Source organism: Triturus cristatus, chromosome 4_1 (assembly GCF_964204655.1).
Source record: "Triturus cristatus chromosome 4_1, aTriCri1.1, whole genome shotgun sequence".
Taxonomy (NCBI): Eukaryota; Metazoa; Chordata; class Amphibia; order Caudata; family Salamandridae; genus Triturus; species Triturus cristatus.
In genome coordinates, this window is record NC_140585.1 from 1,175,369,504 (window position 1) to 1,175,382,669 (window position 13,166).

Genomic DNA, 13,166 nt, shown 5'->3' on the forward strand with positions numbered 1-13,166 from the left:
CGTTTTTTTGGACGGAACAAAACAATCATTTGCTGCAGCATCACAGCCCAAAAATAATATAACATATGTGGGATAGCTAGCCCGCCGCGATTTTGGGGCAGAGTCATGAATTTTATTGATCTCCTGATCTTTTTATAACCCCATATAAACTGGGAGAATATCCCATCAATTTTTGTAAAAAAACTTTTTAGGGGGTTCAATTGGGATGCATCTGAAAAGACAAAAAATTTTGGGAAACATCGTCATTTTAATAGTGTTGGCCCGTCCAATGATAAAGATATTTAATTTATCTATACGCTTTAAATCTGTGCTGATCTTAGTTAGTAGCTGTGTCAGATTGATATCCCAGATTGTTGCAACCTCTGCGCTTATATTTATCCCTAGATAAATAGTCTCCAGAGACCTCCGAGCATCCTTAAACAAGGTATTGCTAGAACAGACGATCTTAGTTTTAGCTGTATTCAGCCTGTAGCCAGACTGGCGACCAAATTCTAATGCCTGAGCTTCTATACGGACCAATGCAGCCTGAGGGTCAGAGGTAACTATGGCGATGTCATCCGCATAGGCTAAAACTTTAGTACTAAATCCCCTAACCACTATAGGTTGGATAGCCTGATCATTAAGCAAAGCTCTAATCAACGGATCTATATATAAAGCGAACAGAATCGGGGAGCAAGGGCAGCCCTGTCTAGTGCCCCGTGAGATCTTGATCCTCCCGGATTCCATCCCCATCATTTGTATTTTGGCATATGGTTGCATATACATGGCCTTTATAGCCGTCAGAATAGAAGGGCCAAAACCATTACTACTTAAGGTCTGCCATAAAAAAGCCCACTCCACCTGATCAAAGGCTTTCTGAGCATCTAACAATATCAGAGACATTTGACCCCCGATCTGTTCAGTGATATCAAATAGAGAGATCACCCGACGCACATGATCAGTTGTCCCCCGAGCAGGAATAAATCCATGCTGCCATGGGCTAACTAGGGAAGCTATTATTTTTGACAATCTGTTGGCTATGATTTTAGAATATATTTTCTCGTCAGTATTTATCAAGGAGATTGGTCTGTACGAGGCCGGATCCCAAGGCGGTTTCCCTTTTTTCAAAAAGACAATTAGATTAGTATCCTTCCAAGAATGAGGTGTGGTGCCATGATATTGTACTGCTAAAAACAAGTCCAGTAACAAATGTGCTACTTCCGGCTGTAAAGCTTTATAAATTTCTACCGGGATTGCATCAGGACCTGCAGCCTTGCCCGATGCCATGGACTGTAATGCCTCGTTGACTTCAGCCTGTGTAAATTCTTTTTCTAATTCCTGTATAACTATAGGGAGGGGGGTAATTGAGCGCTGCCCTATTGCTATTTGCTAAAAATAGGGTTAGGAATAGCATTAGAGGTAGAATTGATTATACCTCTAATGCTATTCCTAACCCTATTTTTAATTATGTATATTTATTTGTACTTCAATCAATTATATTAATACAGATCATAAACCAAACTGTTACTGACAAAATGAAATTACAATTAGGGTAAATAATATTATTGGATCACTATTATCGTTAGTTAATTTAAATATATTTTCAGTTCATTATAATCCCACAAACCTTTGCCCTAAGTTTAAAATAAATAAAATTGTATTGTTTTAATTATTTAAAAATACTGATATTTTTATAGCCAAAATGTTACATGAACAGTTGTTTGTTGATGCATTGGACATAGTGATGGTATAACTCAGTAGCAATAGACAAAATAAAGGTGCAGATGAAGGGAAGTAATTGTTAAATAGCCGTCCATCAGTGCGGTTGTGTGGCCAACAGTTAAAGGCATTCACACACCATTTGTAACCCAAGATCCACCAAACTCCAACACAACATATTGCCTGAAAACAAAACAAAAACTACCAGTGTCTGCAATATGTGATAGCCACTAAACTTAAGAAGCTTCAAGGCCTTGATCTCTGTAAAAGATACATAGATCTAGTTCTATGCCTCTACATTGCCGACTTGCACCAATTCCAAGCACATCTCTAGCTACCATAAATCTGGCATGCCCATCAGAAGGTACTGTATTCTAGACAATTAACCAACAACATTACTGTACCTCAGCTATGATTCCAAGAATTGACCTTGCAGCATCAAATGCACCAATCTTTAAAAGAGAGACCACAAAACATGCTACAGGCACCCTTTTTGTAAGACCCATTGATAAACATGAAAAACAACCATGCACAGCACCATAAGATCCCTAGAGAGGTCCTAGTACCTCACAAGTAGCCCTAGCACAACCCAAAAAATACAATACCCTAAAACCTGTCACATAAATTCACTTTACTTTCCCATGCCTATCAGAATAAATAATTATGTGCAATGCATGCATTTCATAAAATACACTTAACACAATAAAATCTTTATCCCAAGGATGCAGGTTTCACCATAACCCTGACCCATTTGGCTTAGATCCTACTTGTTCATCATTCCTCAGTTCCTATTGCTTATAACATTCATGAGATAGACATCAAAAATGTACCTTTTCATATAACTGAGGACCCTCTTTCAGCAAGAAATCTTTCTTCTTATCTCTAGGGTTTATACCAATCCCCACAAACGTGCCTTGAAGATGGAAGGTCTAGTACTTTCTTTCCCTGACACCACACCATGCTCACCTCAATGGCTTTCTCGTAGATTCCACGTGTGTGGGTAACACCATAGATCTCTGCAGCCCGCTTGATGTATATGTTGTACATCTCATACTGCTCCTGTGGCAGCACAGCACGAGTGGCCCGGTCATACACAGCCATGGCATGCCGCGCCAGCCCGTACTCCTCTTCAAGCTTGGCATACAGTAGGTAGATTGCTAGAGGGGGCGACAGCAGTAAAGGGTTAGACTGAGAATCCATTTCAGTTCTATAATCAGCAGCCACTCAGAAAAGGTGGGACGCAACACTAAGTTGCTGCCATCAAATTATGTATTCGAGATCTGTCCCAAAAAGGGGATACATGCACATCAGCACTATCATTCTACTGGACAAACAGGTGGCTTAAGATGATAACAAGGAAGATATTCTATTCAGGGAGTACAGGATGCAATCTGCTTTAATAGAAGAGGTCATGGCCATCTTTATATTCGTAGGCAATACTGGCAGATGGGCAAAGATGCTCTCAGATTGTTGGTGACTGCAGAAGCGTTCAGAGGATAGAAAGCCCTTTGGAAACTGGCTCCCATCTTGGATTTTTGAGCTTAAGATTAAACTAGTAGCCTTTTAGACAGATTTTACAGCTTGATGTTGATTATAGATGTAAAGATTGTGCCTAATCTGCCATCTACTGGTTGGCCCTCGCAACCACACAATGTCCATAAAAAAGCACCAATTTTAGACTATTTGTTGCATACTAGCAACTCAACCATCACACGCTTTCCCTTACCATTAGGAGGAATAGTGAGGTACATAAATATCCAAGAGGACACCAAGATTCAAAACATGTCTTATCTGTAAATAACATTTTCATTTACAACACATACGTGCTGTAGCGTAATAAGTTGTGTGCAGTGTAAGCAGTCGTACCATTAGCTAAACAGGACAAGTTAGAGGTGGACACAGTTCAAAATACATTTTGTAATGCCAAGTGCCCCTCCATTGGAACCAAAAGTGCACAGCAGTGACATGCATTGCTACCATGTTGAGTTCAGTTCACCAGTGTTAAAGACCAATAAAACCTGGATAGGAATGAGAGGCAGCCATCAGAACTACGTTATTACTCTGAAAGTTGGATGGCTCTTCTACTGCTAAAAGTGTGTAGTTTGTGGACTGGAAAAAGGGGAAAGCTGCAGTTAAGGGACATTTCACCAAGAATGTTTTTTTAATTGTAACTATGGATACTTTTCCCAGGCGGATGGGGTGGGGGGTAGGGGTGGGGGTTAAATCCAAACAGTATCACATATAGCTACAGACAGAAGATGGAAGTGGTGGGAGTTTTACGGCAATCCTCCTACTGATGTAGGATATGTTGCTGGCATTCTACAGGCTGTAAAGGTGACCAAATGCAGTCCGATCCCTCGCTTGTTCAAATTGCATTCCTATAATATTTACTGCAACTAATGCTTATAAACATGGTCTGTTTTTCACTTATGCTTGAAGGATTGTAACAAGATTCATTAAATGGAAGGGAGAGGAGTTTTACTTCCAATCTCTTACCAGTTCCCCTGCTGAATATAAGCTTCCACCTACTAAGGTCAACTACCAAATGATTCAGCAATGTAGCTTAATTTATTGCTCAAATGTAGAGACTACCTTAGTGTGGTAAGCTTTCTATTTCTAAAAAGCAATTTTGTTTAAGGGCAACATATACTTATATATTACTATCTAAAAATCACTACCAACATTTAATGTATGTCAACACTTAACTGCTACAAAATATTTTATTATATTAAAACCATTTTCATTTCATCACAATTTTAAACATCTATACAAAAGATCCATAAAGAGCAATTAGTAAAACATAATCCATGGTTATCCAATTTAGCAGAGCATGGCCAATTGATATACTTTGTTTCAACTCCTTCCACAAGAAGGCACAACCAGGCCACTTTTAACAGTGTTTTGTTTTTTCAATCTCATTTCCTCACAACAGGAAGGGAGTACAATCCACAGTCTATTAGATTTTTCATGGAGAGAAAGGCTAAAGCCTAAATAGAGGAAAACGTTGCCAAAAACACTGTGAATAAAAGAAATAGCCAACATGTGTTTTTCACAGTGTAGATTTGTGTCTGATCTTCAAGGGCTCAAAATACAATGTCAAAAAATCTCATACTATATCTGGTTGAATGCTGAGGTACATATTCTAGTTGAGTGTTTATTCACTAGTGCAGACATCAAGCAGAATATTAGAGGTAAGACTGACTGAAGCAGCTGCCCATTTGCTTGGTAAAATTAAATCAAATAAAGTATTACTCTCTGATCTTTCTCTCCAAGTCTTATAATTTTCATTTTGAACTATACAATTTTCTCATTTGCCTCTCTCTATTCCTCTACCCACCTCTTATATGAGCCTGCATTTCTCTTCTCCCCCTAATGTCGACATATTTGAATATCGTTGGCTCACAATAGCAAGGTTGGCAAGATGACATTCTGTCGAAGACAAGGATCATTCAAAATAGATGAGGCCTCAAGAGGCCAACAGCTACCGAGAGGTCTCTATAAGCCACACCAGGACCATAGAAACCAGTTATTGTTATCAGGATGCAGAAAGAGAGGCCATTACTGACAATGTCCATTTTGATATGGTAGGTCAGCTATGCCATGTGAGAGAAGAAATAATAAAGGTTATTTAAACATAAAATGCAGGGCCAGTTGAATGTGAATCATTTGGAGCTTTGTCCCCCAAACTGCATACTAGTCATCCATTGTACCTGGGCAGCAGCTACACTTCAACCACAAGACAGATTTCAGTGCTCCAGGACATATTACCGCAGCAGGACATATTGAATGCGGCAGTGGGGATATTGAAGTATAACATAGACTAGCACGAGTGGTCCCAGACTTAGAAGGTCTAAAGGCAGAAGGGCACATGCACTTGTGACATGGTCGTCTACATGGGATGTACGGAGAGAAAGAACAGAATGATACGAATAATTACTGCTGCGCTACTGTACATGCAGAGCTCCTAATATATCAATTAATTACTCTTATGCCCCTATAACTAAGACTTGCAGCCTGGACATAATCGAGGCACAATCCATACACTATGGACACAAGTTTGTATTACAGATATTTATGTCTGCACTTCCCCTTGAAGTCTACATTTATGGACTGACAGATCATTTAAAAATACATCCAAGATGTCTTCTCAAAGTATATCAGGTCCTTGGTATTTGAGCTTTAAAGACCAAAATCTCCACACCTTTAGAAAACTACAAATGTCTCCTTGATGGCTCCAGACTGAGCAGTCATTGGGTAGGGAGGGGTATGAAATAGGTAAATACCAAAAAACGAAAGTGGAAGTTGTTGACTACACATCACATAGAGAAGGAAGCTGATGATCAAAAAGGAATATGCTACTTACCAGTATGCATCTGTTCTTGGCATGTAGAGCTGCAGATCTACACACTTATGCATAGATCGCCATCTGGTGTTGGGCCCGGATGTTTGTAGTTTGTTTTTCCTCTTGGAAAGCCTTTGGAAGTCACGAGTTCGGTGGACCGTATTGCGCATGGGCTTCGGCTCCATCCTCAGATTGTTTTTCGCCAGCAGGGAAAGATGGAGCGTAGTAATAACAGTAAGGATGCCCATGTGTGTGTTATCTAAATAAGATAGGCTGAAACAGATACAGGGAGGCGGGTGGGCGTGTGTAGATCTGCAGCTCTACATGCCAAGAACAGATGCATACTGGTAAGTAGCATATTCCGTTCGAGGCATATGAGCTGCAGATTACACACTTGTGCATAGATTATATAGCAGTACCCACCGTTACCGGCGACCACCCGTATCTGTTGCAGTGGTTTGAAATAATGTTTTGAGTACAGCCTGTCCCACACTAGCTTGTTGCTTAGTTTGCACATCTACACAATAGTGTTTGGTGAAAGTGTGCGGTGTTGACCATGTAGCTGCTTTGCAGATATCATCTAATGGGATGTTCCCTAGAAAAGCCATTGAAGCCCCTATTTTACGTGTAGAATGGGCTTTAGGGGGAACGGATAGCGTTTGTTTTGCTTTATGGTAGCAAATTTGAATACATTTGACAATCCACCTAGCTATCCCCGACTTGGAGATGGGGTTGCCCTTGTGTGGTGGAGAGAAAGAGACAAACAGTTGTTTGGTCTTGCGGAAAGGTTGTGTTCTCTCGATGTAGTAGAGCAAGGCTCGTTTGACATCTAGTGTGTGAAGAGCTCTTTCTGCAACAGTTTGTGGTAGCGAGAAGAATACTGGTAGTTCTACAGATTGGTTTAGCTGAAAAGGAGAAATGACTTTGGGTTGGTACGGAGAACCACCTTATTATGGTGCATTTGTAGAAAAGGTTCTTGAATAGTAAATGCTTGTATCTCACTGACCCTTCTGAGGGAAGTGATGGCTACAAGAAAAGCGGTTTTCCATGTTAAGAATTGAAGTTCACATTTGTGTAGGGGTTCAAAAGGAGGTCCCATTAGTCTGGTGAGAACAATATTTAGGTTCCACACAGGTGAGAGTGGCACTCTGGGGGGAATTATTCTTTTAAGACCTTCCATGAAGGCTTTAATGGCAGGTACTCTAAAGAGTGAGAGATGTTGCCTGTTTTGTAGGTAAGCTGCTATGGCTGCGAGGTGTAGTCGAATGGACGTATAGGCTAGATTGCACCTTTGTAGGTGCAGTAAGTAGCCTATGATGTGTTGAATGGACACATCTAGGGGATTGATGGTGTTGTTATGACAATAGATAACAAAACGTTTCCACTTGGCGGCGTAGCACGCTCTAGTGGTAGGGCGCCTAGCTTCTTTGATGACGTTCATACTGTCAGGGGGAAGATTTAGGTACCCAAATTCTAGGATTTCAGGAGCCAGATCGCAAGGTTGAGCTGAGCTGGGTCCGGGTGTCTGATCTCTCCATGGTTCTGGGTTAAGAGGTGTGGAGAGAGGTGTAATTTTTGATGCGGTACTACCGATAGTTCCAGCAGTGTGGTGTACCACGGTTGTCTGGCCCAAGTTGGCGCTACTAATATTAATATGAGGGAGTGCTGTTGTAGTTTGCGCACTACTAGTGGAATGAGTGGGAGAGGCGGAAAAGCATACGCAAATCTGCCTGACCAGTTCATCCATATCGCATTGCCTTTGGACAATGTGTGTGGGTATCTGGCGGCGAAGCTTGGGCATTTTTTGTTTTCGTGGGTGGCGAAGAGGTCTATCTGTAGATGCCCCCACATTTGAAAGTATGGGTGAAGAACTTGCGGGTGAAGTTCCCACTCGTGGAGTTGTTGTGTTTGTCTGCTGAGTAGATCTGCTATAGTGTTTTGTACTCCTGGGACATGTTGGGCTAGGAGAAAGATTTTCCGGGGTATGGCCCATCTCCATATGCTCTGTGCTAATTGAGAGAGCTGTGGAAAATGTGTGCCGCCTTGTTTTTGAATATAATACATGGCTGTCATGTTGTCTGTGCGGATTAGGACTGCTTTGCTCAAAATTTGTGTCTGAAAGGATATTAGGGCTAGGCAGATCGCTAGTAACTCCTGATGGTTGATATGGAGTAGCTTCTGTTGAGGTGTCCATTTGCCTTGCATGGTGAGATGTAATAGATGAGCTCCCCAGCCGGAGAGTGATGCGTCTGTTGTTAGTACTATCTGGGGAACTGGGTCCAGGAACGGTCGACCTTTGGAAAGGTTTGTGGTGGTCCACCACTGCAGAGAGCGATGGGTACGACCGTCTACCAACACCAGATCTGTTAATTGACCCTGGGCCTGGTTCCATTGGTGCGCTAAGCACTCTTGGAGAGGACGCAGCTGGAGACTTGCGTGAGGTACTATGAAGATGCAAGAGGCCAACATCCCTATTAGTTGCATGAACACCCGAGCTGGAAGGGAGTGTTGTGCTATGAATTTTGCGCATAGAGCCTGAATGCTTGCAATCCTGGCAGGATTGGGGTAGGCGAGCACTTTTGAGGTGTCTATAGTGGCACCTAGATATTGTTTTATGTGGGATGGTTGAAGATGGGACTTTCCGTGGTTTACCGTGAAGCCCAGCTGATGAAGTAGCTGGATGGTGGTGTGTGTGTTTTGTACACACGGATTGTATGAACTGGCTTTTATCAACCAGTCGTCCAGGTATAGGAAGACATGAATGTGTTGTCTTCGCAGATGTGCTGCCACCACTGCTAGGCACTTGGTGAATACTCGTGGTGCGGTTGTGACTCCGAACGGGAGCACTTTGAATTGGTAGTGTTGGCCGTCCATTACAAATCTGAGGTACTTCCTGTGAGCCTTGTGCACTGGAATGTGGAAGTAAGCGTCTTTTAGGTCCAAAGTGGTGAGGAAGTCGTTTTGGGAACGTAGCGGAAGTACCTGCTGAGGCGTCACCATATGAAAGTGGTCTGAATGTATGTATGTGTTTAAGGGCCGAAGGTCTAGGATGGGCCGTAGAGTCTCGTTCCTTTTTGGTATGAGAAAATACAGGGAGTAGACCCCTATATTTTGTTGGTTGGTCGGAACGTGTTCTATTGCCTCTTTGTCTAGGAGTGAGATTACCTCCTGCTTGAGTAGCTGCAGATGTTCTGGTGACCTCGGGCGTTGTCTGGGTGGAATGTTTGGGGGGGTAGATGTTAGTTCTAGGCAGTAGCCTGACCAAATTATTTGTGCTACCCATTTGTCTGAGGTGATGGTAGTCCAGACCGGAAGGAAATGTTGGAGTCTGCCCCCGACCGGAGTGTGATGGTCTGGGGGAAGTGGAGGGAGGTCATTGGGTAGGCGCGGTGGCAGAGCAGGCGGTGTTTGTTTTGCATCTGCCTTTGTTATTGTTGCCCCTGTAGCCGCCTCTTTGGTAACCCCTTGTAAAGGTGGACTGAGTAGGGGATTTGAATGAAGTGGAAGCGGTGTCTGAGGAGTAGCCTCTGGATGTGCTCCGAAAGGAAGAGCGGTGAAAGGAGCGTCTGGGAGGGTGAGATTGTAAGGCTCCCATGGATTTTGCCGTGTCAGTGTCCTTTTTCATTTTCTCTAGGGCGTCATCCACTTTGGGGCCAAACAGATGTTCCTGGTCAAAGGGATGGTTGAGGATGGAGGCTTGTACCTCCGGTTTAAAACCGGATATCCTTAGCCAGGCATGGCGACGGAGGAGGACACTAGTATTGATAGCCCTAGAGGCTGTGTCTGCTGCATCTAAGGCACAACATATGGAGGTATTGGTAATTGTTTTGCCCTCCTGAATTAGCTCATTGGCCCTAGCTTTGTATTTATCAGGGAGATGGTGCATTATGGCTTCTAGCTCGTCATAATGGGCCCTGTCGTACCTCGCTAGTAGTGATTGTGTATTGGCGATACGCCATATATTGGCCGCTTGAGATGCAGTACGCTTGCCTGATGCGTCCAAGAGTTTTGACTCTTTCAGGTGGTGGTGCGTCACCTGATGCCTGGGAGTTGGCCCTTTTCCGTGCTGTGGATACCACCAAGGAATCTAGTGGAGCTGGCCCTCTGATGTAGGAGGGGTCTGTTGGCGGCTTTATATTTTTTCTCAATGCGCGGGTTAATGACCCTGGCCCTGACTGGGTCCTTAAAGACCTCCGGCGCATGTTTTATAACACCTTTTAGCATAGGCAATATGGAGGTGGTCCTATGTGTGGTGTCAAATGTATCTAGAAGGAAAACCTCCTCCACTGGGTCGGTATGTAAATCTACCCCATGGTAGTGTGCCGCCCTTTGCAATAAATGATTGAACCCCAAGGAGTCTTCTGGTGGAGAAGGTCTGGAAGGGTAAAGATCGTCTTGTGGGACGTTAGGGACATCAGGGATATTATAATCGTCCCATGGGTCTGGGGATCCTGTGGGAGTGGGGTCCCCTGAAGGTATATCTTGGGGTACATCCCCTATGTCGTCGTATGGATCCCCTTGATCATCATCATCCGGGAATGGGGTGGGGGAATGATGAGGTGGGGAATGTGGAGGAGGTGGTGGAGGTGGGGAAGGTAGTCTGAAAGGGGAGGTAGCAGAGTCCTTGCTTTTTGGAGGTGGAGGCGGAGCAGGTTTGTCTAACTGTCTCTTTTTGATAGAGAGCATTAAATGTCCAGTTTTGGGATCCTTAGTTAATGTTTTTTGTAAGGGATCCGGTGTAGATAATTCTGGAGAGGTTGGTTGGTCCGTCGGCGCCGAAGGCGTCGGGCCGTTGATTTTTTAGGCTCGTCGGTGCTGGTTCGTTATTTGGAACCATGCTTGGGAAGCTCCGGTTGTTTAGTAGGCGCCGAGATGGATTTCGTCTTCGAAATGTCGGTGCCGGTGGTCTTGTGGGCTTTTGTCGGTACCGAAGATGGGGTCGGTGCTGAGGAGCTGGGTCTCGACCCAGAGTGTTTCGGTGTGGGGCTCGGTGTCGAGATGGAGGCCGGTTTCTTTTTCGGTGCCGAAGGGTGTTTATCGGCTCCGACGGTGGGCAGGATCGAGCCTGAGCCGCCTGAAGGCTTAATTGGCTTCTTTACCGGCCCCGAAGGTGCGGTGTGGGAAGCAATGTCTTTGGTCTTGCTTAGGCCCGAAGGCGTGACCGAAGCCTTTTTCGGTTCCGGCGAGGGTGTGGGGGGGGGGGGGGGGGGGGGGCTGGGGGTTTAAAAGTAGTACTCACAACCCTCTGTGCCAGAGTGATGTCCTCCACATCTGAATCGCCGGCTTCGGAGGCGCTGACGAGTCCCTCGTCAATGTGGTGCTCTTCTGGAGCGTCAACGCCTTCCCCGAAGACGTCGTCCGGGATCGCCGTCGAAGAGTGTGCCATGGTTCTTCTGGCTCTTCGGTCCCGAATCGTTTTCTTGGACCGGAAGGATTTACACGCCGGACAGTCTCGAGCCTCGTGTTCAGGCGAGAGGCAGAGGTTGCACACCTCGGGGAGATCGGTGTGGGGGAATTTTGACCCACATCGAGGACACTTTTTAAATGGAGTCCTTTCCATTAGCCAGGACCGGAGCTTGGGATTGGGTAGGCCCGAAGGCCGCCATCGACGACTGGAACCGAAGGTCTTGCCGATGAGAGGCGCGTCGAGTGGGGAGATCGCGGTCGAAAACAATACCGCGAATTGGGGTGAGGATTGCGCGTTGATCGTCGAACTGGAAGCTGTTCGGAACCGGAGCACGAAGATTATATCCGAGCCCAATGGCGGAAAAAAACAATCTGAGGATGGAGCCGAAGCCCATGCGCAATACGATCCAAGGGAGGAGTCACCGAACTCGTGACTTCCAAAGGCTTTCCAAGAGGAAAAACAAACTGCAAACATCCGGGCCCAACACCAGATGGCGATCTATGCACAAGTGTGTAATCTGCAGCTCATATGCCTCGAACAATAACGTTTTGGAGCTCTGAATCCCGATTAGCATCTACTGTTAAATCGGACATAGCTCTAAAAAGTGACCTGGAACCTAAGCCCGCTGTAACTGATGAGGTGCGATCTTACAGTCATTAGGTGAGGTTTAGATAACTCTGATCACCACCGTTGTGACAGCCTATTCATCACTGATGTTGTTTTTAACTGAGAGTCACGGGTGTGCTATAATTCCCACATTTATAGCACTGCATATCTATAATTTTCATGAGTGATAACTTCTGGTATCACCATGTATTGATTGGGGCACCTTTTGATCACCATACAGATCTAGAATTATGGATCAAACTTGTGTGATCACAAATGCATAACTAATGTATTATGTTTTCAAATATAACTGTTTCTTTCACAGGTTGGTCTCTATACCTGCGGGTACCGTTCCCATAGGTACACTATGTGGTAGGTCGTTTTTCACCTCACCATTAGGTGTAGATAGTTTTTCTTTTCATTTGGTCATGAGGAATCGCCACAGATCATTTTTGACTACTAGGCGAGAAACATGTCGACCATTTAGGAGTAGAGCGCTTTTTTGACACATAACAGCCAGATAATCGCCTCTCCTTATTATTTTAACCAGGCTGGGATTCTTACAGAATAAAACTTATTTAGAGGATTCCCTCCCCTGTTTTATTTTGCACATCCACCATTACATCTACACGTACTAGGCCCTTTACACCCACGGCACCTAAACGGCAAGGAACTAAAGATCTCCAGTAAAGAGCCCCTTTATGGGTGCCCGTCGTGTATTGCAGTGCCGACCCGACGAGGAGCAGGCCCATATGATGAAGCATGACACCTAGCTTGCTGGGTGTGTGAGGGCCCTAGTTCCGAAAGGAGGATTTCCCCCTCCTCCAAGGAGGACAACCTATCCACGTGACATCACATAAACTTTCTTACTGTGTTCTTTGACCCACTGAGGAACTTCGTACTCACTTCTTGTAGTAAACCTGGAACCTAAGCACATTTTTCGGCCTGAGAGATGACCGCTAACTTTCACACTCTAACTGTAGTGTTTCTGGACAACATAAGGAATATGCTACTTACCAGTATGCATCTGTTCTTGGCATGTAGAGCTGCAGAGTTGTACACTTAGCATAGATCGTCATCTGGTGTTGGGCCCGGATGTTTGCAGTTTGTTTT

The 13,166-nt window shown here is 44.5% G+C and overlaps 1 protein-coding gene across 1 annotated transcript in view; it reads right to left on the reverse strand.

Moving 5' to 3' along the window:
• XAB2 (XPA binding protein 2) overlaps nucleotides 1-13,166 on the reverse strand; it is a 161,144-nt gene that overhangs the window by 41,435 nt on the left and 106,543 nt on the right. The window contains exon 14 of the mRNA XM_085654391.1: nucleotides 2,665-2,855. Coding sequence (XP_085510517.1) covers nucleotides 2,665-2,855 — 191 coding nt within the window. The remainder of the gene's footprint in view (nucleotides 1-2,664; nucleotides 2,856-13,166) is intronic.